This window comes from Zalophus californianus, chromosome 9 (genome assembly GCF_009762305.2).
Source record: "Zalophus californianus isolate mZalCal1 chromosome 9, mZalCal1.pri.v2, whole genome shotgun sequence".
NCBI classification, from domain to species: Eukaryota; Metazoa; Chordata; class Mammalia; order Carnivora; family Otariidae; genus Zalophus; species Zalophus californianus.
In genome coordinates this window covers 69391868-69419263 of record NC_045603.1, presented here as the reverse complement: position 1 = coordinate 69419263, position 27396 = coordinate 69391868, and the positions used below count along the sequence as shown (strand labels likewise).

Below are 27396 nucleotides of genomic sequence, written 5' to 3'. Positions count from 1 at the left end.
ACAACTATGAAGCTGGAGAAATAACTTTAAAAAATCTTTTAATGATTAAGAAATTCCCACATGCCACGTTCTCTGCTGGGGCTCTGAGCTATAAGAGCAACAAGTGAGTTGGTATTACAAATATTATCGGGAGTTCCCCAGAACCAGAAGCCCCTGCAGGCCCTCCCATAAGATGGAAGAGGACAGTACCTGGTCATGTATGGGATAACAAGGGACAGAGGCCAGAAGTGCTTGTCATGTAATCCAATACAGTAAATGAAATAAAAGAATTCCCAAGTTCTAGTTCTTTGCTTAGTCTGTTGATCTGTGCAGCCTGTCTGACCTAACATAGATCACAAAAGAGCCAGAGTTAGCATTTCAGGGATGAAAATTACACTAACAATATTTTTAAAGACATAAAGCTGCTAATTACTCAATTGAAGATGGAATTTTAGGCATTCTGTGCAATGATTATAGAAAGCACATTACTGAGTTAGCAGAAGGTACTTACACATGCCCAAGCTCATGGGCTATGGTAAAGGCAGCACTGAGTCCATTTTCTTCACTAATAGAGCAGCTCCGTAAAGGATCACACAGGGTACCTAATTCTGCTAAACCTGAAAAATTTCATGTTGGTATTTCAAAATGGGAAACATCAAATCATAAAGAACTAATTATTTTTTTATTACATTTGTTAGCTACCATATAGTACATCATTAGCTTTGATGTAGTGTTCAACAGTTCATTAGTTGTGTATAACACCCAATGCTCATCACAACACTTACCCACCTTAATACCCATCACCCGGCTACCCCGTTCCCCCCACCCCCCTCCCTTCTGAAACCCCTTTTGTTTCCCGGAGCCCATAGTCTCTCATGGTTTGTCTCCCTCTCTGATTTCTTCCCATTCAGTTTTCCCTCTCTTTCCCTATGGTCTTCTGTGCTATTCTTTATGTTCCCCATATGAGTAAAACCATATAATAATTGACTTTCTCTGCTTGACTTATTTCACTTAGCATAATCCCCTCCAGTTCCATCCAGGTCGATGCAAATGGTGGGCATTCATCCTCTCTGATGGCTGAGTAATATTCCATTGTATATAGGTACCACATCTATAAAGAACTAAATGTTAAAGCATTTACTATTGCCATTACTACTACTTAGAAAGGGATGCAGAGTTGGCTGTTAAGATCACAAATATTTTATAAGGTGAAGGAAAAAAGAACAGAATGATTTATCTGCAGTTGAAATCTTTTTACCAATTCCTGGATTCTTTTACTGGAGAAAATAACCCAAAATATGGGGTGAATAATTGTTTAAAAAAAGGAAGAGGAAAAAAAGTTTTTGTTACAGGAAGGATGAAATTTTAGGCAACATTAGTGTGGATACTAGAAAAGGCAATGAATGTTTAAATTGGTAACAGAATATAGAAAATAGCACAGAACACTATAGATTAATGAATTTGCTTTAATATTTAAGGTTTTGAGGCTGTATACAATTATGTACTTATAATTAAATTAGTGATTATATGTTAAGTGCATAGAATAGCACCTGGCATCTAATGTATGTTAAATAAAATGATTCACTTATTAAAGGCATCCAATAATTTTGAAAATATTTTAGAAAATGTATCCTCTTAAGATCTATTCACTCTTCAATATAAAGAATATCATGCAATGCCAATGTGCTGCTGAAAGATACAGTATGAATGGACTGGACAGCAAAGACAAAAATTACAGCTGGTAGAGTCTTTAAAATAATCTAGAATAAGAAATTGAAAATAAATGTTCCTTACGACAATCCACAGTCCATCAACTCAGGTGGCATTTATTTACCTTAATAGCATTGTTTCTGCTACTATTATCCTTCACTATTTTCTTGTAAATTATCTGCTCTCCTAGGACAATTCCTTTCATTAAAAAGAATTTTTCATATATAGCCCGTTGCTTACTGGAAAGTTTTTGCATTTAGAAATTTCTCAGTATAGAGTAGACCTGTATCAGCTATTGTGCTTTAGCTCTATACTCCCCTGTATTCTTTGATTCATAAAACTTAAAAGCATGGACATTTTCCTCGCATTAAGGTAAATTTCCTAACAATGAGAATGTTTTTGTTGTGCTTTAAAAAACTTTGAACTTGAGGATCTAAAAATGCTGGAAAAGTTCAGACTAACAAGTTCAATCACCAATACTTTTTTTATTTTAATAAAACAGAAAGTATTTGCTCTCTTTCTGAACCCACAGCCAAAGGGATGGCTTGGGCAAAGGTCCCCCAAAAAAGCATTTTCTTAGAATCAAGGCCAAAAATGAGCAAGGAAAAAATTATTATTTAACAGTCTGCTGTCCCAAGAATGAAAGAATTATTGTTTTCCTAAAGTATGACTTTCTACTTGTATGTGCTCTTTAGCCAATTTTAGTCAGTTTTATATTTCTCCTTTACTATAAGTTAAAACTAAACACATTTTTATTGAATATCTTGCTATTCCCGTGCTACCTTTAGTATTTTCAATCTGTTAAAAATGGCTCAATTTCCATCTATTCATTTTCAGGACTACGTAGATATTTCAAACACACTATTGACTCCATTATCACCCAAACAACTTTATGTTTCATGCTTTAAGGGACTATATTCCAAGCTAAATGTTTTAGTCACATAACAGATCCATGGAAGTATGTATTGTATATGATTAAAGACCCAACTCAAATATGCCCATAAACAGACAAGAACAACAACAAATCAAAGTGAATATATAACATGGCACCAGGAAGCTAATTGATGGTTTGTGCCTAAATTCATTCAAGCTGATATTGGGTTCTATAAAAGTGGTCAGTCAGAGATAGAATAAAGTAGGATGGGCCCAAATCTGATACAGGTTCCCTGTGTCTGGAAGTTCAAGAAACTGCACAATCACCCAATCTAGCCACTTTAAAGAATGAAAATCATTTTCAACATACTTTGCAAAAAGGGCTCAGAGACTGGGACAATGATATCTACAGAAGATAACATATAGCAAGATACCTAGTAATTTTTCCACCTATTTTAGAAGAGAAAATAAATACTAATACTTGTGTTAATATGAGTTGTGCAGCCTTAGGCAAATTATTTAGTCTTATCTATGAAACTGAAAGTCATTCTTACTTCATAGGTTTGCTGTGAAGATTAAATGAGTTAAATCACATAAAACCTTACAATCGTGTAAGATATACAGTAAGCACTCCAGATAGGTCAGCTATTATTATCATTACCCTAATGAATGATTTCAGGGATGCCTGAGTGCCTCAGTCAGTTGAGCGTCCAACTTCAAAAAGTGAAATTATTCATAAGCGTTACATATTATTAACAGACATGTCAATATTAAGGATCAAATCTCAAAAGACAAATGGTCAACAAATATATGAAAAAATGCTCAATATCACTAATCATCAAGGAAATGTAAATCAAAACCACACTCCACACCAGTTAGAATAACTGTCATCAAAGACCAGAGATATGGGGCATCTAGGTGGCTCAGTTGGTTAAGAGCCCAACTTTGATTTTGGCTCAGGTCACGATCTCAGGGTTGTGAAATCAAGCCTCATATTGGGCTCCGCTCTGGGCATGGAGCCTGCCCAAGGTTTTCTCTCTCCCTCTGTCCCTCCCCCGCTCTCTCTCCCTTAAAACAACTGCTTTCAGGGAAGGAAGAACAAAGCTGGAGGTTTCATAATCCCAGATTTCAAGCTATATTACAAATCTATAGTTATCGAAAGAGTATGGCACTGGCGCATACACACACGCACATGCACACACGCACACACATGCACACAGACACATAGATCAACAGAATAGGACAGAGCCCAGAAATAAACCCACACTCCTATGGGCAATCTATAAGGAGGCAAGAATATGAAATGGGGAAAAGATAGTCTCTTCAGTAAATGGTGCTAAGAAAACTGGAAAGCTAGGGTGCCTGGGTGGCTCAGATGGTTAAGCGTCTGCCTTCAGCTCAGGGATCGAGTCCCACATTGGGCTCCCTGCTCCTTGGGAGCCTGCTTCTCTCTCTCTGTCTCTCATGAATAAATAAATAAAATCTTAAAAAAAAAAACAAAACTGGAAAGCTACATGCAAAAGAATGAAACTGACCACATCCTTACATCATACACAAAAATAAATTCAAAATGGATTAAAGACCTAAATGTGAGATTTGAAACCATAAAACTCCTAAATGAAAACACAGGCAATAATCTCTTAGATATCAGCCTTAGCAACATGTTCACGGACATGTCTCCTGAGGCAAGGGAAACAAAAGCAAAAGTAACTATTGGGATTACACCAAAATAAAAAGCTTTTGCACAGCAAAGGACTCCATTAGCAAAATGAAAAGGCAACCTACTGAATAAGGTATTTGCAAATGATATATCCAACAGGGATTAATATCAAAAATATATAAAGAACTTAACTCAAAAAACAATCCAATTAAAAAATGGGCAGAGGACCTGAATAGACATTTTTCCAGAGAAAACGTACAGATGGCCAACAGACACATGAAAATATGCTCAACATCACTAATCGTCAGAGAAATGAAAATCAAAACCATAATGAAGTATCACCTCACACCTCAGTCAAAATGGCTGGTATCAAAAATACAAGAAATAATAGGAGTTAGCAAGAATATGAAGAAAAGGGAACACTCATGCACTGTTAGTGGAAAGGTAAACTGGTACAATCACTGTGTAAAATAATAGGGAGGGTGCTCCAAAAATTAACAGAAATACCGCATGACCTAGTGATTTCCATTACTGGGTATTTACCCAAAGAAAACAAAAACACTAATCCAAAAAGATGTACATACCCTTATGTTTACTGCAGCATTATTTACAAAATAGCCAAGATATGGAAGCAACTCGTATCTGTTGAAAGGTGAATGGATAAAGAAGCTGTGGTGTATATATACAATGGAATACTACTCGGCCATAAAAAATAAAATCTTGCCATTTGCAACAATATGGACGAACCTAGAATGTATTATGCTAAGTAAAATAAGTCAGAGAAAGAGAAATATGATTTCACTAATATGTGGAATCTGAAAAACAAAATACACTTCAGTACAGAGAACTGGAAGTTGCCAGAAGGGAGGTAGATGAGGGGATGGGTGAAACAGATGAAGGGGGATCAAGAGATACAAACTCTTAGTTATAAAATAAGTCACAGAGATGGTAAGTACACAGCATAGGGAATATAGTCAATAATATTGTAGTAATATCTTAAGGTGACAGTGACTACACTTACTGTGGTGAGCACTGAGTAATGTATAGAATTGTCAATTCAGTATGTTATACACCTGAAACTACTGTAACATTGTGTCAGATATGTTTCAGTAAAAAATAAAGGAAAAATGTTATGAAAATTTAAGCTGATAAATTTTACTAATAACAGTGAAATATCTAGTAAGTAGTGCTTTTTAAATAGATTCAAGAAGATAAAAAATGTAGTCTGATTATCACTGGAGATATTAGAGAGTTAAAAATTTTCCCCAAAAAACCCATAAAACAAAAACAAAACCCCCATGAAACAGATGGTTCACTAGGTGGGATCACCTAAGCTTTCAAGATATAGATCATTAAAATATTCTATAAAATCTTCCAGAGAATAAAAAAAATAGTATACTCTGACCAGTTCTAAAAGGTGAATAAAACCTGGTATCAAAATTAGACAAATATGATAAAAGGTCACTTCATTCCTGAAAATACATCCAGGGAAAGGAATCTAACAGTTAAAAAAAAAAAAATTCCTCATCAAGTTTGGTATAACATTAGAAAATCTATAAAAGGAATTTATTATTTTAAGTAAATACTCGTATCAATGTCTGCAAGAATAAAACCATTTAAGAAAAGAAAGCACATGCCTGGGCAAGGGGGAACTGAAGATCCTGAGCTCATTTCCTCCCACAGATATATCAAGGCTGCAGCTACATACAGAGGAACTCCCTAAGAACAAACTGAAGACTATTGGAACAGCAATTCCAAAGCTAAAGATATTAAGAAAAAGCCACATTCAGAAGAGTAGAAGGGGCACTGATAACAGGCTTACTGGGAACCAAATTCCTAGGAAGGCAACCCACAAGCAGGAGGAATATCACAGGTACGGGGTTCCTCCCGGAGGAGGTAGGGTTTCAAGCACCACATCAGGCACTCCCTCCCACCTGGAAGATAGGCACCAGGAAGATGAGCCTCCTTGTCTGGCTTTGAAAATCAGCAGGACTCCAGGAGAGCTAGAGGGTAATAGAAAATGGAGACTCTGCTCTGAAAGGACCCACACACAATCTCACTCACTCTAAGACCCAACACAGAGGCAGCAGTTTGAAAAGCACCTGGGCCATACATGAAGGAGATTTTACTAACTTTAGGGCATGTGCCAAAGGGGCAGGAATCTGTAGGAACTTTCTCCAGGAACACAAGCTTTGGGGGACAATATTTCCTAGCTGTCCTTCAGCCTAGTGTAGGACGCTAGCCCTGTCCAACAGCACAACTACAACAGTTAGAACCAACCACACTGGGTTCTAACCATACTGACTAGCACACAACAGCAACCAGTCCTATCAGTCAGCCATATCAGGGGCCAGGCCACCCACTAGTGTGCCCATGGCACAGAGAGCCAGGCATTATGACCATCAGGCTACAGGCCAGCCTCACCCACTGGTGCACCCACAGCAGTTGTAGACTAAACAGTAGAGTGCATGCACTTCACACAAAGGACACCACCAGAGCACCTAGTTCTAGTGACCAGAGGGACTACACTTCTGGGACGCACAGGATGCCTGCTACACAAGGACAATACCTTTAACACCAGCAGATGTAGCTGACCTACCTAATACACAAACACAGAAAGTCGGACAAAATGAAGAGACAGAACTATTTTCTAAGCAAGAGAACAAGACAAAACCTCAGAAAAAGAACCAAATGAAATGGAGATAAGCACCCTACCAGATAAAGAGTTCAAAGCAATGGTCACCAGACTTCAGAGTAGATGAACTCAGAACTTCAACAGATAAAAAATATAAAAAGGCACCTGTCAAAACTGAAGAATAACTGAAATGAATAATACAGTAAAGGGAATCAACATATTAGAGGATGAAGAATGAATCAGCAATCTGGAAGACACAGTAGTGAAAATCATCCAAGCTGAACAGCAAAAGAAAACAGAACTTAAAAACTGAGGATAGGTTAAGGGGCCTCTAAGACAACATCAAGTGTACTAACATATGCATTTTGGGGTCCCAGAAAGAGAAAGGGCAGAAAACTTATTTGAAGAAATAGCAGAAAACTTCCCTAACCTGAGGAAGGAAACACATCCAGGTCCATGAAGCATATAGCCTCAAACAAGATGAACCCAAAGAAGTCTACACCCAAACACATAATAATTAAAATGTGTAAAGTTAAAGAATCCTAAGAACAGCAAAAGAAAAACTACTTAACATACAAGGGGACATCCATTAAATTAACAGCTGACTTTTCAGCAAAAACTTTGTAGTCCAGAAAGGAATAGCATGATATAGTCAAAGTGCTGAAAGGGGAAGAAAACAAAAAAAACAAAAAAAACCTACAATCAAGAATACCCTATACCAAACAAGGTTATCATTTAGAATTGAAGGAGAAAGTTTCCCAGAACAAAAAAGTTCATCACCACTAAACTGGCCTTACAAAGTAGTAGAGCAATCACTTATAAAGCTGCTCTGAGGATTAAAAGACAAAAGTAGTAAAATCAACTTTATCTTTAGTTAAGGGATACACAAAATGAAAGATTAAAGAAATGACATCAAACACATAAACATGGAGTATGTGGGAGTAAAATGTAGTGAGTTTAGAATGTCCTTGAATTTAAGAAACCAACTTAAAATACTGCTATATACATAGGGTGTTATATACAAAACTCATAATAACCACAAACCAAAAACCTATAAAAGATATACATACAAAAAAGAGAAAGGAATCCAAGCATAACACTGAAAGTCATCAAATCACAAGTAAAGAGAGCAAGAAAGGAACAGAGAACTACCAAACAACTAAAAAAAGTTAACAAAATGGCAATAAGTACATACCTATCGATAATTACCTTAAATGTAAATAGATTAAGTGCTCCAAAGACATCAGGTGACTGAATGGATAACAAATAAGACCTATCTATTTGCTGCCTACAAAAGACACTTCAGACCTAAAGACACATACAGACTGCAAGTGAAGAGATGTAAAAACATATTCCATGCAATTGGAAGTGGGGGAAAAAAAAGCTAGGGTAGCAATACTTACGAGACTTTCAAACAAAGCCTAACTAATGGGAAGTCATCAGCGAGGGAAAAAAACCATGAGAGACTCTTAAGTATAGGAAACAAACTAATGGTTACTGGAGGGGAGTTGGGTGGGGAATGGGGTAATTGGGTGATGGGCATTAAGGAGAGGGCACATGATGTGATAAGCACTGGATGTGTATACGCAGGTGATAAATTATTGAGCACTACATCTGAAACTAATGATGTCCTATAAGTTGGCTAACTGAATTTATTTTATTTTTTTTAAAAGATTTTATTTATTTATTTGACAGAGAGAGACACAGTGAGAGAGGGAACACAAGCAGGGGGAGTGGGAGAGAGAGAAGCAGGCTTCCCACTGAGCAGGGAGCCTGATGCGGGGCTCGATACCAGGACCCTGGGATCATGACCTGAGCCAAAGACAGATGCCCAGGTGACTGAGCCACCCAGGCACCCCTGGAAAAAAATTTTTAATTCAAAAAAAAAAAAAGGGGGCAGTAAGAAAATGACAACCACCACAGTGGAAAAATAGGTCATATTTCTTTCATTCCTCAGAGTAAAGGAAATATAAATGGCCAATAGATATGAAAAGATGTTCAAACTCAATAATCATAGAACTGAAAATTACTACTATAATGAAATATATTACATTTAGATTGGCAAAAATGATAAATCTGAAGGTACATTGTGTTGAGAAAGACATAATCAAAAACAATGTTTATACATTATTGATAAAGATGTAAATTGGTACAACCACTTTAAGATATACCAAAGTTGAACACCAGCAAATTTAATAACAATTTCAATTTTAGGAATATACCCTAGATCTTAAAGTGAAGTTCATTATGAAAACCTGGAATTGGTCCAAATATCCACTAATAGTATGTAAATATGTAAACTGAGGATGAATTATTATACAGGAGTGAAAATCCATGAACTACAACTACAATTGTAGTAGGATGAAAGGAACTGGAACATATAAAATTCATGGTATTGGCTACCTCCTGGGATAGAATAAGGACTTAGCAAAGGCCATATGAGTGTATTAAATTTTGGCTCTTAAATCTGGTGGTGGATTTATGGCTATTCATTTTATTATTTCTTATTACTTTGCTTTAGATTTGCATATATTTTATGTGTATATAGTAATTGGCACAATATCAGTTCTTATTCTTTAAAATGTATTGAGGCAGAAGCTAATGACAATCATTAATCAAGACAATCAAAATGATTACGATGTAAAAGGAAAATAAACATTTTAAACAATTCAGTAAATTATATATTTATTAAAGATTTTTTTATTTGAGAGAGAGAGAACACACAAGCTGGGGGGAGGCGCAGAAAAAGTTTTAAGCAGACTCCATGCTGACCGCAGAGCTGGTTGCAAGGCTCTATCTCACGACCCTGAGATCACAAGCTGAGCCAAAACCAAGAGTCAGATGCTTAACCAACTTGTGCCACCCAGGCATCTCTATAAGTTATATTTAATTTGCAAAGTAACTTACCCAATGTGTCACATTTCTCTCTAGCTCCACAAATGTCTTCCCTTAAAACAAAAAAGTTTGAAGCATTTTCAGAAAATATTTTTACAAGTCAAAACAAAGATAAAGAAGCTTGAACTATGATGTGACTATTACCACAAACTCACTTCCAAATCCAGATCTTATTAAGCTCTCAATAATTTGAACCTAGGATAATACACCATTTGTATATACCAATAAGCAATGTGTGCTATATAAAAGTGACTGCTGAAAAGAGCTGAAGCTTTAACCACGTTCAACGATAAACTTTCTAAGTATATTTTTACCTCTGCCTTTATTTATGCTCTATTGTAATATAGTTTATGCTTTTCTAGATGTTCCAACATCATTATGAGCTTCAGCTATTATTCTCCACCACATGTTCTCAGATATTACCAAATTGCTTACTTTTTTCTTCTGCATTACTTAGTCTCTACACATTCAATTTGACAGTTCTCTTGTCATTTCTTATGGTCTCCCTCTTCTAGCCTCCTTTGTCTACCTTTCATTTTATAATTCATTATCTCCAATCTTTGTTGCTTGGCCTCTAATTACAATCCAGGGAAGAACCATGGACTGATGATATAATATGGTGTATAAAATTAAGTCAATTCTGCTTTAGTTCTATTTATATGGACTATTTCATATGGACTAAGTGTTTCATTTCAGAGTTCTAGAAAGCAGAGATTTCGGAGTCTGACCCTTAAGTGGAAGAATTATTTCCTTTTGTCAACCAGCCAATCCTAAAATCGAAATATCCTGGTAGCCATCAGTGTTGCTGAAGCAAAGGCATGAATTAACAATATATAGTGGTGCTTGGAAAATGGACAATCATTTTATAATAGCAGAAGTTGTTTTCCTTAAGCAGGTTGAGAAAGACCCTCATAAATGCAGTCTAGTAATTAAGACATGTATTGAACATCAAAACACAGATTTTTTTTTTTAAAGTACAAGAAGTCCAAAAAGTGGACAACCAACTAAATTCAAAAGCTCTTCTTTCCAAGCGATTGAAATATCAAGTGGGGAATGAATATAACCTATATTCAGTTCCACAACTATGTTTATTTGCAATTATTTTTCGTAATTCTGTCCCTAAATAAGGAAATTATTTTGTTTCGGTCAATCCATTTCATTACTCAACAACCTAACATTGCTAATTTCCTAAGGAATCAACTAGCATTCTGGTCTGCAAGAACAATGTGTTCAGAAAGTAGTATCTTTTGCAATACAAGTTCTCATAGAACACTTCTGTGTATTATCAATAAAGAATTAAGGTAACAAGAAGTATCAGTGATCATGCAGGACAGAAAGGGTAAACAACGGCAGTTGGAAGGGTTATCTCTAAAACTGTACCTAGTGATAAGAACAGCAGTGTCATGGTGAGAAGGGTGAGCATCATCAAGAACATTCTGAGTTTGTTGCCACAAACAGAAGTTACGCAATGTGGTAGCTGCATTGTAACTGATGACTGGTCCTTCCTACACAAAAAAAGGAGCAATTCAATATTACATTAAAACATCCAAGCTTGTCAGCATCCTTCATCCTTGCAATTTATTAAATAGCATTTTCAGAGGCAAGTGAGGTGGCATTTCTCCCTCATATTTATTCAGGAATATTTTAGCCATATATAAGACATGATCAAAAGGGGATCTAGTGAGAACTTTTCAATGTAACCATCCAATACTGAGGATCAAAAAACTTCTAAAAAACTGTATTTTAAATCCTTCAATGACAGGATTATAAAAGGAATACCTCATTGTTTTTAAGCCTTAAGTTTTAGTGTTGTTTTTATTACTTCCTTTCTTTTTGTTTCCGTCACAGTATAAAAAGTTAATCTCACTCCTTTTCAAATCAAGTTTTTAAATGTAAATTTTAGAAATACCTCATTTCCAATAACAATTTTGTGATCTATATATATTGTTACTAGGAGCCTACTACAATTAAGATTACTAACTTCAGGCCTGTTTCTTACCTCTTCATTATGAATTACAACTAATTTTACAATTACTATGTTGATAAGATTTCCAATACTTGAGTCCTTGTAGATTGCTGCAACCTGCAAAGAAAAAAATGTAGGATTATCTGCATTGTAGAATGTTAAGCAGCACCGGAGTTTACTTCTAGTTCTTAATAGAACTGTACTTAATTAATACTGTGCTGTGCTATAATGAGAATATGTTCTATCTTCTTAAAGTCTTATTACATATGCTCTTCTAAGACAGTCTTTTAGATGTTGTAAATGTAAATTTTGATGTAATAACTGCTAATAAAATTATATTGAAAGTGTTTTATTTAAAAAGTGTAGGATTAGATGCCTAAATGAGTTATTTCTTCTCAAACATAAATTGAAACCAGTCCTAGAACATCAATTCTCTGATTCAGCTGCATGCTGAAATCTCCTTTGGACCCTTTCACAAATCCAGACGCCCAGGCCACATCCCTTACAAATTAAATCAGAATCTCTAGGGTTGAGATGCAGGCATCAGTATCTTTTAAATTTCCCCAGTATTTTTTAATGATTCCAACGTGAACCTGAGTTTGAGAACCCGTATCCTTTAAACCTACTACTGAGATCAGCAGCATATAGATCTCCTAGAGCTGATTAGAAACACAGAATTGCAGGCCCCACCCTGGACTAGTGAATCAATCTGCATTTTAACAAAGTTCTCAAGTAACCTGAACACTGAGAGCTTGGAAAATAGATGATTCAGCAGGAATTTCACTTCATTCTGTGTCACAATCCATAATTTACACAACCATTATTCTCCATAAAAATATATAAGTTTTACCTATTTTTCTGGTAGTTTTACCTAATATTTTCCACAATGGCTGTATATTTCCAATTCTGAGTATGCTTATAATTTTTAATGGTTAGCACTACTGGAATCCATGGAAACAGATTCATCCAAAAACCACATAAGGAACCCTAGAAGAGGTCACAGTTCACAACCTGGTCTTTAATTCTCCAAGACTGAAAAAAGCAATTCTATGAGGCCCTCTCCATGGGCTCAGTTTGTGATTCCTCGTTAAGGTGCTAATTCACTAGATTCATCTCTACTTGTAGCCATCATAAAGGTTCCTCTGCAGTAGCGGTTTCTTCCACATCCAATGCCTCAGGGTCTTGCCCTCCTTCAGAGACATAATCCCCTCAGGACCTGGACCACCTGTGCAATGAAAATTTTTTCCAAAGATAGGCAGTAGTCTCTTTTGACAATGACCTTAGTAACACCTTTCTTGATAGGTTCCCTCAGGCAAGGGGAAAAAAGCAAAACTAAACTACGAGGACTACACCAAAATAAAAAGCTTTTGCATGACCAAGGATACCATCATCAAAATTAAGGGCAACCTACTAAATAAGACATTTGCAAATGATATATTCAATAGGGATTAGTATCAAAAATATATAAAGAACTTAAAAACAATCTGTTTAAAATAGGGCAGAGGACCTGAATAGACATCTTTCCAAAGATGACATACACATTGCCAACAGACACGTGAAAAGTTGCTCAACATCACTGACCAGGGAAATGCAAACCAAAACCACAAGATAACACTTTACACCTAACAGGAATGGTTAGTATCAAAAAGACAAGAAATAAGTGTTGGTGAAGATGTGGAGAAAAAGGAACCTCTGTGCACCACGGATGGGAATGTAAAGTGACTGCAACCACTGTGGAAAACAGTATAAAGGTTCCTCAAACAATAAAAATAGGAATACCATATGATCCAGTAATTCCACTACTGGGTATTTACCCAAAGAAAACACTAATTCAAAAAGATGTATGCACCCTTATGTTTATTACAACAGCATTATTTACACTAGCCAAGATATGGAAGTAATCTAAGTGTCCACTGATAGATGAATGGTTAAGAGATGGTATATACGTAACAGAATATTACTCAGCCGTAAGAACGATATCTTGCCATTTGTGGCAACATGGAGGAACCTAGAGTAAAATGCTAAGTGAAATAAGTCAGACCAAAAAAGACAAATACCATATGACTTCACTTATACATGGAATCTAAAAGGCAAAACAAAGCATTAATAGACTCGTAAATACAGAGGACAAACTGGTGGTTGCCAGAGGGGAGGGGGTGGGGGATGGGCAAAATGGGTGAAAGAGAGTGGGAGATACAAGTTCCCAGTTATGGAATAAGTCATGGGGATGAAGGGTACTGCATAGGGAATACAGTCAACAGTGTTGTAAGAGCATTGCATGGTGACAAATGGTAGCTAAGCTTGTAGTGAGCATAGCATAACGTGTAGAGTTGTAGAATCACTCGAATCACTGTGGTACACTTTGTGAACTATACCCCAGCTTAAAGTTTCTGAAACCTGAATCACCATCTCCTGGACCACTTTCCAAACCAAGATAGCAATTGCTTGAGGAAGTACTACTTGTCTCATCTTTTTATAAATGTTCAGCATCTACACCCTGCTTTGTTGGCTAGCAACCCAGAGAGCGAAGGAAGACACGGACCCTGATCTTCTGAAGCTTAAAATTTGCTGGAAGTACTAGCAGTGAAGACCTCAATTCCATCAGCCAAGGCGGTTTCAATATAACTGAATAATATACATGGTTGCTGCTGTTTTGCTACACGGAGTACAACCACAACCAGAGCCCAAAGCACCTCTGGAAATGCTGACACTGTAGAGTCAGCATGGACTTCAATACACATTCCAGCACCTTTTCTGTTGTTTTAGCTGCACGGCCACAAATATTTACAATGGTCTACCGATGGTGGTACCTTCAGCTCTGGCAGTAGCACTTTTTGGCAAAAGTGGGCATCTTGTGGGGTTGAGAGTACGTTAAAACAGGGACAATCAAATGGTTGGCAATTTCAAGCAGGTCTGTTAACACTGCAGTATTGCAAACTTGAAAATGGGAGCTGTGGAAATTTGTAGCTGAACTGGTATTTTCCATGTAACTTAAAAAAAATACTTATCTCCCAGGGAAAATAAAGTATACCCATACTTGTAACTACAGAGTTATCCTCTGATCCAGTGAGTTTAAAAGTGGATGTTTTTCTAAGTCACATTACAAAGTAAATAATATACCTCAAAGGTATGCACAGAGGCTCTTTCTCCCACCCTTAAAAATGAACAGTTGTGAAGACTTCTACGTCACAGGAAACCATGCATTCCCAGTTATGCCACAGAGAAGAAAGCTTAAGTGCTATGAAGTATCTACATAGCTAATTTCTCTATTCATTGCCCTAAAGATGTTGACTAACAATGACAATCAGATATTTTAGTATCAGCTACAAAATATATAGTCTTAAAAATACTGAGTTTCAGAAGGAACCAGATACTGCACCTGTAACAGCTCTATAAGACGTGGCATATATATCTACAACGGAATATAACTCAGCCATACAAAAGAATGAAATCTTGCCATTTACAATGACATGGATGGAGCTACAGAGTATTATGCTAAGTGAAATAAATCAATCAGATACAAATACCATATGATTTCACTCAAATGTGAAATTTAAGAAACAAAATGGGGGGGGGGTAGGACGAGGCAAACCGAGAAACAAACTCTTAACTATAGAGAATAAACTGATGGTTACCAGAGGGGAGGTGAGTGGGGGGATTAACGAGCACTCTTGCTATAATGAGCACCGGGTGTTGTATGGAAGTGTTGAATCACTATATTGTACACCTGAAACTAATATTACACTGTATGTTAACTGGAATTTAAATGAAAACTTAAAAATAATAAAACCTTATTCTTTTAGAGGTAAAAAATACAAAAACAGAGGGCTCAGCTTAATTCTTCACACACACCTCTCCACCCCAAACTCAGATTGATATTTTGCTTTTACACTAAAATGGTTATCATGAAGTAATTAAGAGTATCCTATTTAATTGTATGCATTTCCTAATGTATGTACTGACCATCATCTATGTGCTCATATTCAATATATATACCTTCTACTATATTTGGATATTTAAAGGTTTATGGTATAACTATTCAATTAAATGGAATTGTGAAGCAGGCAGATGAATGACAAGGCCCGTTTCATTACTCAGAGGCTTTTCTAATTGGCATGTACAATGTGCTTCTCTCATCCCCAAACTACCACCCCATATTAGATTGCCATGATGGTAGAGTACCATGTTTGCTACTTCTTCATGACTACATTCATAAGTTTATTGGCTTTAGCTCTAACCATTGTATCTATCTTAGGGAATTTCAGCATTCCACTCTAAGCCCTTCTAATTAGCTCTTGGTACAAAACTCTCTTTCAGAACCCTGATGTGTTTCATGACGTTGCCCTGCTATGGTCCCTTGACCATGGCCTCAGAGAACTGTTATATAGTCAGGAGACCGTGGTTTTAGTTCTAGCTCTATTACTAGTTACAAGGAAGTTTCTCAACTCTAGAAATGGGTCTATCTACTTTTTGTCTCAATACCTGCAACCATATTGAGGCACCGAGCACCCTTGGTCACAATGCCCTAGCGTATTTAATTAGTATTTACCAGGTGCTGTTGGGGGAAGAGTGTAGAGGGCATTTTTTCTAAAGAACAAAATCATTCCACAGTTAGAGAAATGTTGAGTAAAAAAGTTAGGTAAAACAGAAATCAGTAGCATTCCTATACACCAACAACAAGACAGAAGAGAGAGAAATTAAGGAGTCCATCCCATTTACAATTGCACCCAAAACCATAAGATGCCTAGGAATAAATCTAACCAAAGAGGCAAAGGATCTGTACTCAGAAAACTATAAAATACTCATGAAAGAAATTGAGGAAGACACAAAGAAATGGAAAAACGTTCCATGCTCTGGGATTGGAAGAACAAACATTGTGAAGATGTCAATGCTACCTAGAGCAATCTACACGTTCAATGCAATCCCCATCAAAATACCATCCACTGTTTTCAAAGAAATGGAACAAATAATCCTAAAATTTGTATGGAACCAGAAAAGACCCCGAATAGCCAGAGGAATGTTGAAAAAGAAAAGCAAAGCTGGCGGCATCAAAATTCCGGACTTCCAGCCCTATGACAAAGCTGTCATCACCAAGACAGTATGGTACTGGCACAAAAACAGACACATAGATCAATGGAACAGAATAGAGAGCCCAGAAATGGACCCTCAACTCTATGGTCAACTAGTCTTCGACAAAGCAGGAAAGAATGTCCAATGGAAAAAAGACAGTCTCTTCCAACAAATGGAGTTGGGAAAATTGGACAGCCACAAGCGGAAGAATGAAACTGGACCATTTCCTTACACCACACACAAAAATAGACTCCAAATGGTTGAAAGACCTAGATGTGAGACAGGAGTCCATCAAAATCCTAAAGGAGAACACAGGCAGCAACCTCTTCGACCCCAGCCGCAGCAACTTCTTCCTAGAAACATCACCAAAGGCAAGGCAAGCAAGGGCAAAAATGAACTATTGGGACTTCATCAAGATAAAAAGTTTTTGCACAGCAAAAGAAACAGTCCACAAAACCAAAAGACAACCGACAGAATGGGAGAAAATATTTGCGAATGACATATCAGATAAAGGGCTAGTATCCAAAATCTATAAAGAACTTATCAAACTCAACACCCAAAGAACAAATAATCCAATCAAGAAATGGGCAGAAGACATGAGCAGACATTTCTCCAAAGAAGACATCCAAATGGCCAACAGACACATGAAAAAGTGCTCAACATTGCTCGGCATCAGGGAAATCCAAATCAAAACCTCAATGAGATACCACCTCACACCCGTCAGAATGGCTAAAATTAACAAGTCAGGGAACGACAGATGTTGGCGGGGATGTGGAGAAAGGGGAACCCTCCTCTACTGTTGGTGGGAATGCAAGCTGGTGCAACCACTCTGGAAAACAGTATGGAGGTTCCTCAAACAGTTGAAAATAGAGCTACCATACAATCCAGCAATTGCACTACTGGGTATTTACCCCAAAGATACAAATGTAGGGATCCAAAGGGGTACGTGCACCCCGATGTTTATAGCAGCAATGTCCACAATAGCCAAACTGTGGAAAGAGCCAAGATGTCCATCGACAGATGAATGGATAAAGAAGAGGTGGTATATATACACAATGGAATATTATGCAGCCATCAAAAGGAATGAGATCTTGCCATTTGCAATGACGTGGATGGAACTGGAGGGTGTTATGCTGAGCAAAACAAGTCAATCAGAGAAGGACATGTATCATATGACCTCACTGATATGAGGAATTCTTAATCTCAGGAAACAAACTGAGGGTTGCTGGAGTGGTGGTGGGTGGGAGGGAGGAGGTGGCTGGGTGATAGACATTGGGGAGGGTATGTGCTATGGTGAGTGCTGTGAATTGTGCAAGACTGTTAAATCATAGATCTGTACCTGTGAAACAAATAATGCAATATATGTTAAGAAAAAAAAAAAGAAGATAGCAGGAGGGGAAGAATGAAGGGGGGGAAATCGGAGGGGGAGATGAACCATGAGAGATGATGGACTCTGAAAAACAAACTGAGGGTTCTAGAGGGGAGGGGGGTGGGGGGATGGGTTATCCTGGTGATGGGTATTAAAGAGGGCATGTTCTGCATGGAGCACCGGGTATTATGCACAAACAATGAATCATGGAACACTACATTAAAAACTAATGATGTAATGTATGGTGATTAACATAACAATAAAAAATTAAAGAAAATAAGTTAGGTAAAAAAAGTAGTTATCTTCAGGGTCTTGAATAGGCTAACATATATACACATAATCTAGTGAGAGGTGTTATTTCACACAAATGCTTGAACATTTTTTTCCCCTTCTTGCTCTGGAAAGTGCCGCATTTTAGAATTTTTATTGATCTAATTAAAATGTATTGAATCTTTTATTCTTTAAGTGTTTGTTCTCCTGGCATATCAGGTTTATGTTTCTTTACAGGTCTCACAAAACAGTAATTCACAGACATTTATCAAAAAAAGGTAGAGAAGAAATGATATACCTTCTATTGTTTAACTATTAAGAAAATTCTAGGCAAAATACACTTCATGCAAATCATGAAGTTACTGTCACCATTAACCGACCAACTATTTTGAAAAAATTTGTATATAAAGCTTCAGCAAATGTACATATATGATATGCCTAGAGGCTATCTTCATTTTTATCATTTTTGCCACTTTTGAGATAACTGATGTATTAGTTTTAGATATACAATGATCTGATATATGTAGATATTGTGAAATGATCACATTAAGTTAACATCCATCACCACAGTTATAATTTTTTCTTGTGATGAGAACTTTTCAGTTCTACTCTAATCAATTTTCAAACATAAAATAATCACCATGTCAACTATTCACCACGCTGTGTGTTACACCACTAGGACTTATAATATCAGTGAAAGCAATGATATTAAGTCAGTGTAATGCAATTGAGGGTTTTAGTTGATAAATGCCTCTATTTTAATAAACAGGGCTAATTCCTGATGATCACATGGTGCTCCTTAAATTTACACTATTAAATCTGTAAGAAGGTGACTATTATAAAGTCAAACCTTTGTGAACCCAATGGAGTATAGAAGCCTCTGACCTAGTAAATATTTTCAAGGTTTATTAAATAAGTCACTGAATATCAAAGTAAGTCTGTTGAAGAAAGTAACTCCTCTAGATGACAATTACTTTGGTAGTTTAATTATATGTAAATGCCATTTTAGTCAAATACTGTGACCCAAATTCTTTAAAGATAAAAGCTCTGGTACAGAAAATAGTTGAACATCTCTGATCATTTAACACAAACTCATTTCATTAGATAAACTATACACAATTCTATTCTTTCCGATTTTAATGTTGAAATCACTTTTTAAAAAGATTTTATTTATTTGAGAGAGAGAGCATGAGCAGGGGGAGGGGCAGAGGGAGAAGCAGACTCCATGCTGAGCAGCGAGCCTGATGCAGGGCTCGATCCCAGGATCCTGGGATCATGACCTGAGCTGAAGGCAGACACTTAATTGACTGAGTCACCTAGGTGCCCCTTGAAATCACTTTGAATAAAAGATCACTACACTATTTGTACAGCACTCTAGTGAATTAAATCACACATTTCTCTATCATTGTATACAGAAATTTTGTTAAATTGTTGAAAGTAAAGAAAAAGTTTAAGACACTACAAATGTTTACTTTGTGCAAGGTGGTTAAGGGTAGATAATCCTCTCTCTAAATGGTGTATATAATCCATTTACTCAGTGTTGAAGCATTCAGCTATTTCCCCTATCTGGAGCCAACACACAAAAACTTCGTGACTTTGAACTCTAAGTGGTTCACAATTATACTTCAAGTCTAAATCACATTTTCTTGTCTTTTTCCTAAATTACTATCACCAAGAACATTACCGATATCCTGTGTGCACTTGAATAAATGCAGTTAATACCTTCTTAAAAATGAGGACAGAATGTGCAAAATCTCAACGGCTCCTTCCTCAGTTGGTAACATCCATGGACACTTACATGGAGACAGCATTCCTCTTACCTCTTCAGAGCAATTTTGGAAATGGAATTCATTTGTGGAGATAAAACAAGTTGAACTAAATCTGACCAGCTCTATAAGTGTGCCCAACTGTCCCAGTTCGCCTAGGACTACAGGGTTTCCAGGGACATGAGTCTTAACATCACAACTAGGAAAGTCCCAGGCAAAAAAAGGAGAGTCTGTCACTCTTGCTCAGAGTTTCTTTTTGCATGGTTTATATCTGCAGGTTTATATCAGCAAATATAGTTGTGATCATGGCTTTTCACACACACACACACACACACACACACACACACACACACACACACACACACACACATGCAGAAAGTCTGCTGACTTTCCTGTATCCTTATCTGAACATTCTTTAACTTTTTGTTTAAAATTCCAGTTAGTTAACACACAGTGTACTATGCCCATCACAAGTGTCCTCCGTAATCCCCATCACCAGTTTCACTCATCCCCCCAGCCCACCTCCCTTCTAGTAATCATCCGTTTGTTCTCTAGAGTTAAGAGTGTTTCCTGGTTTGCCTCTATCCCTACCCTCATTTTTGAATGACACACATTCTTTTAGTGAAAAAGAACGGAGAAAGCATTAAACCCAGATAACTTATAAATCACCTGAAATTTGACCTCTGAAGAAGAAAGAAAACATACACAAAACCCAAACCACCTCAAAAGAGAGACTCTAAATTTTTCCTCCTCTCCATCTACATTTGGAATGCTTCCCTCTTCCTAACGCCGCGACGGTCCGTCTCCTTGGGAATGAGAGCTCAACACAACCAGCTGACTAGATCTATGAACTAATCCTCAACTGAAATTGGCTGTCCTAGTGGGACTAAGAACCTAGAAAGTGATACGTGCATACATTGGGCTACTGTTTCAAGCAATCTGAGAAACTCATTTACCTTCTATGAAGTCAAAAGATCTGTTTTGCCCTTGATGAATTGTGGCTTTAAAACTCCCACGGACAACTTCAGTAATCTCCAGGTTATGCCACAGTATCTTCCAAACAGTGATTATATTGATTTTTATGTGAAATACAGGTAACAAAAACTCTTCTGAGGATGCCATTATCACCAAAACTGCGTGTAGCTATCCCAAAATTTTTTCAATAAACATTCCTCTTGTTCTCCTTTCCTCCTTCTAGTCCATGTTTCCAGAGCACAGGTATCAAAGTTGCCCATCATTAAGCAGTCTTCACAATCTGTTGCATTTACAAAATCTAATATTTTCCTTCGGTATCCCTACCCTCTTCCCCACAATTTTCTTAATGAATATCTCCTTTAACCATTTAAAATTACAAAGTTTATCCTATACTGTTCCATACAATTGATTCAATTTCCTATATTATCAACGAACAACCTCTGTGTCGGTGCTCTTATTAGAATCCCCTCATGAGCATGCCACACCCACACGTAGATAATTATACATCTAGATAATTACACATCTAATTACTTCAGATTCAGAGGTAAAAGCATGTTATCAGGACAAATTTCTATGTATAGCTGTTTTCATTTTAAATTTCAAGGCCAGAAGTGTCCATTTTGTACAATTTCAGAAATCATTTTGAATCATCTGTTTTTTTGGTCTACTACGATGTCATGCATTCTGAAAAAAAGTATTACTTTAATCACTATTCATTCTATCTTTCATTAACTATTGGATGCCCACTTTGTACCAGACACTGGGCTTAGGCAACAGGGGCCATGTATTTCTTAAGCACATATAAGAATTTAAGGTGAAATGTTATATATAAGGAAAATAACAGGGTCTTAGTTTCTTCAAGTCAAAACGTACTTAACTGGGCATTTCTAGCTAAGAAAAATTTACAATGGCCAATAGATGTATCCTGGCCAAGTCTGTTCAATCAAGGGGGCCTGAATTCCCTAGTTTTTGGAGATGTATCTTGAAAGAAGTTGCTGTGGCCGATGTCAAAGAGGTTACTACCTATGTTCTCCTCCAGAATTTTGATGGATTCCTGTCTCACATTGAGGTCTTTCATCCATTTTGAGTTTATCTTTGTGTATGGTGTTAGAGAATGGTCGAGTTTCATTCTCCTGCATGGGGCTATCCAATTTTCCCAGCATCATTTATTGAAGAGACTGTCTTTTTTCCATTACATGTTTTTTCCTGCTTTGTTGAAGATTATTTGACCACAGAGTTGAGGGTCCATATCTGGGTTCTCTCTTCTGTTCCATTGGTCTATATGTCTGTTTTTGTGACAGTACCAGGCTGTCTTGGTGATCACAGCTTTGTAACACAGCTTGAAATTGGGCAACGTGATGCCCCCAGCTTTGTTCTTCTTTTTCAACATTTCCTTGGTGATACGGGGTCTTTTCTGATTCCGTACAAATTTTAGGATTGTTCGTTCTAGCACTTTGAAAACTGTCATTGGAATTTTGATCGGGATGGCACTGAAGGTATAGATTGTTCTGGGTAGCATAGACATTTTAACAATGTTTATTCTTCCTATCGATGAGCATGAATATTTTTCCATCTTTTTGTGTCTTCTTCAATTTCTTTCATGAGTGTTCTGTAGTTCCTAGAGTATAGATCCTTTACCTCTTTGGTTAGGTTTATTCTGAGGTATCTTACGGTTTTTGGTGCTATTGTAAATGGAATCGTTTCTCTAATTTCTCTTTCTACAGTTGCATTGTTAAAGGAAGCAACTGATTTCTGCGCACTTTGTATCCTGCCACATTACTGAATCGCTGTATGAGTTCTAGTAATTTGGGGGTGGAGTCTTTTGGGTTTTCCACATAAAGTATCTTGTTGTCTGCAAAAAGAGAGAGTTTGACTTCTTTGCCAATTTGAATACATTTTCTTCCTTTTTGTTGTCTGATTGCTGTTGCTAGGACTTCTAGTACTATGTTGAACAAGAGTGGCGAGAGTGGGCATCCTTGACATGTTCCTGATCTTAAGGGAAAGGCTCTCAGCTTTTCCCCGTTGAGGATGATATTCGCTGTGGGTTTTTCATAGATGGATTTTATGAACTTGAGGAATGTTCCCTCTATACCTATACTCTGAAGAGTTTTAATCAGGAAAGGATGTTGTATTTTGTCAAATGCTTTTTCTGCATCAATCTTTGACATCGGCCACAGCAACTTCTTTCAAGATACATCTCCAAAAGCTAGCGAAACAAAAGCAAAAATGAACTTTTGGGACTTCATCAAGATAAAAAGCTTCTGCACAGCAAAGGAAACAGTCAACAAAACAAAGAGGCAACCCACAGAATGGGAGAAGATATTTGAACATTTGAACATTACAAAGTGCTGATTTCCAAGATCTACAAAGAACTTCTCGAACTCAACACCCAAAAACCAAATAATCAAGTCAAAAAATGGGCAGAAGACGTGAACAGACACTTCTCCAAAGAAGACATACAAATGGCTAACAGACACATGAAAAAATGTTCATCATCATTAGCCATCAGGGAAATTCAAATCGAAACCACATTGAGATACCACCTTACACCAGTTAGAATGGCAAAAATTGACAAGGCAAGAAACAACAAATGTTGGAGAGGTTGTAGAGATAGGGGAACCCTCTTACACTGTTGGCGGGAATGCAAGTTGGTACAGCAACTTTGGAAAACAGTATGGAGGTGCCTCAAAAACTTAAAAATAGAGCTACCCTATGACCCAGCAATTGCACTCCTGGGTATTTACCCCAAAGACACAGATGCAGTGAAAAGAAGGGCCATATGCACCCCAATGTTCATAGCAGCAATGTCCGCAATAGCCAAACTGGAAAGAGCCGAGATGCCCTTCAGTAGATGAATGGATAAAGAAGATGTGGTCCATATATACAATGGAATATTACTCAGCCATCAGAAAGGATGAATACCCAACTTTTACATCAACATGGATGGGACTGGAGGAAATTATATTAAGTGAAATAAGTCAAGCAGAGAAAGTCAATTATCATGTGCTTTCACTTATTTGTGGAACATAATAGTATGGAGGACATTAGGAGAAGGAAGGGCAAAATGAAGGGGGGGGAATTGGAGGGAGAGATGAACCATGAGAGACTATGGACTCTGAGAAACAAACAGGGTTCTAGAGGGGAGGGGGGAACGGGGGATTGGTTAGCGTGGTGATGGGTATTAAGGAGGGCATATACTGCATGGAGCACTGGGTGTTATACGAAAACAATGGATCATGGATCACCACATCAAAAACTAATGATGTATTGTATGGTGACTAACATAATAAAATAAAAAAAAGTGGGCCTGAATTCCCTAAATGTGAATAGAGGTACTTCTAGCCATTAGATAAGTTCCAATACCCTAACTCTATATAAATAAGTGACTAATTCATTAACTAAACCAGGAGACTCCTGAGCACAAAAGGGGGGTGGCTTTTAGTAATTACTCCAGAACAGTCCTAAATCCAGAAATGTCCCAGACAACAGATTTAAGTAGGTGTATGTATAGAATATTGTACAGGTCCTTCACTAGGACTAGAATTCTGTTCCAGGGATACTGCCACCACCCCTGCTCAACAGAGATGTTAATATCAGATCAAGAGCTCTCACAGCTACTGTGATCTTATGTTCCAAATTTGCTAAAGCAGCTCTCAGTAATAACCTACCCTTTTATCCCCATAAATACATTTACAATTTAAAATGTCATTTCTCCCAATGAAAATGAAAACAATGGTCCAAAATCTTTGGGATGCAGCAAAAGTGGTTCTAATAAGGAAGTCTATAGCAATACAGGCCTACCGTAAGAAGAAAACTGTCAAATGAACAACCTAACCTTACACATAAAGGAGCTAGAAAAAGAAAAAAACCCAAAACCAGCAGAAGAAAGGAAATAAAGATTAGAGCACAAATATAGAAATTAAAAAAAAAATAGATCAGTAAAAGCAGGAGCCAGTTCTTTGAAAGAACAAAATGGATAAACCTCTAGTCAGACTCATCACAAAAGAGGATCCAAATAAAGTCACAAATGTCACAAATGAAACACCAACACCACAGAAATACAGTTTTAAGGGATTATAAAAAGTTATATGCCAACAAATTGGACAACCTTAAAGAAATGAATTCCTTAAAAACATATAACCTATCAAAACTGAAGCAGGAATAGAAACTTTGAACAGACTGATTACCGGGAATGAAATTGAATCAGTAATCAAAAAACTCCCAATAAACAGAAGTCCAGGACCAGATGGCTTCACAGGTGAATTCCAAATATTTAAAGAGTTAATATCTATTCTCCTCAAACTATTCCAAAAAATAGAAGCAGAAGGAAAATTTCCAAATTCATTTTATGAGGCCAGTAGCATCCTGATACAAAAACCAGATAGAGATAGCACACAAAAATAGAACTACAGGCCAGTATCTCTGATGAACATAGATGCAAAAATCCTCAACAAAATACTAGCAAACTGAATCCAACAATACATTTAAAAAAAAAAAAATCATTCACCACGATCAAGCAGGATTTTTTCCTGGGATGCAAGGATGGTTCAATATTCGCAAATCAATCAATGTGATACATCACGTCAATAAGGATAAAAACCATATGCTCATTTGAATAGATGCGGAAAAAAGCATTTGACAAAGTAAAACATCCATTCATGATAAAAACCCTTAACAAAATAGGTTTAGAGAAAACCTACCTCAACATAATAAAGGCCTTATATGAAAAACCCACGGCTGGGGTACCTGGGTGGCTCAGTTGGTCAAGTATCTGACTTCAGCTCAGGTCATGATCTCAGGGTCCTGGGATCGAGCCTCATCTTGGGCTCCCCATTCAGTGGGGAGTCTGCTTGTCTCTCTCCCTCTGCCCCTCCCCCTGTTTGTGTGCTCACTCAAATAAATAAAATCTTTAAAAAAAGAAAGAGGAAAGTAAAACCCACAGGCAAAATCATACTCAATGGGGAAAAACAGAGCTTTTCCTCTAAAATCAGGAACATAACAAGGGTGTCTACTCTTATTACTTTTATTCAACATAGTACTGGAAATTCTAGCCACAGCAATTAGACAACAAACAAAATAATAGGCATCCAAATTGTTAAGAAGTAAAACGTTCGCTATTTGCAGATGGGGTGATACTATATGTAGAAAACCCTAAAGACTCCAAAATACTACTAGAACTGATAAATGAATTCAGTAAAGTCACAGGATACAAAAATCGATGTACAGAAATTTGTTCCATTTTTATACACCAATAATGAAGCAGAAAAAGAAAATAATCCCATTTACAGGTGTTCTAAAAAACCAAATACCTAGGAAGCTTAACCAAAGAGGTGAAAGGCCTATACTCTAAAAACTATAAAACACTGATTCTTTGGATCAAGAAGATCCAAAGAAATGGCAAGGCATTCCATGCTCATGGACTGGAAGAACAAATATTGTTAAAATTCCTATACTATCCAAAGTAATCTACACATTTAATGCAATCCCTATCAAAATACCAATGGCATTTTTCACAGAGCTAGAACAAACAATCCTAAAATTTGTATGGAACCACAAAAGACCCTGAATAACCAAAGCATCTTAAAAAGAAAAGCAAAACTGAAGACATCACAATTCCAGACTTCAGGTTATATTACAAAGCTGTAGTAATTAAAATAATACAGTACTGGCATAAAAATAGACATGTAGATCAATAGAACAGAAAACCCAGAAGTACATCCACAACCATATGGTCAATTAATCTTCAGCAAAGCAGGAAAGAATATCCAATGGGAAAAAGACAATCTCTTCAACAAATGGTGCTGGGAAAACTGGACAACTACAGGCAAAAGAATGAAACCGGATCTCTTTATCACACCATGCACAAAAATAAACTCAAAATGGATTAAAGACCTAAATGTGAGACCTGAAACCATAAAAATCCTAGAAGAGAACACAGGCAGCATTTCTCTGGCATCAGCCATACTAACAGTTTTTTTTAGAGATGTCTCCTAAAGCAAGGAAAATAAAACTATTGGGACTACATCAAAATACCAAAGCTTCTAAAAAAAAAATTACAAAGCTTCTGCATAGCAAAGGAAACAATCAACAAAACTAAAAAGCAACCTATGGAATGGGAGAAGACATTTGCAAATGGCATATTCAATAAAGAGTAGTATCCAAAATATATAAAGATCTGATACAACTCAATACCTTAAAAATAATCCAATTAAAAAATGGGCAGAAGAC

The 27396-nt window shown here is 36.9% G+C and overlaps 1 protein-coding gene across 2 annotated transcripts in view; it reads right to left on the bottom strand.

Moving 5' to 3' along the window:
- The window catches only part of ADAMTS20 (ADAM metallopeptidase with thrombospondin type 1 motif 20), a 176641-nt gene that overhangs the window by 109699 nt on the left and 39546 nt on the right, over nt 1-27396 (bottom strand). For both annotated transcript variants that reach the window (XM_027591604.2, XM_027591605.2), the window contains exons 5-8: nt 11752-11835; nt 11133-11257; nt 9765-9805; nt 491-596 (exon numbers count right to left, since the gene is read on the bottom strand). In XM_027591604.2, the coding sequence (XP_027447405.1) occupies nt 491-596; nt 9765-9805; nt 11133-11257; nt 11752-11835 (356 nt within the window). The remainder of the gene's footprint in view (nt 1-490; nt 597-9764; nt 9806-11132; nt 11258-11751; nt 11836-27396) is intronic.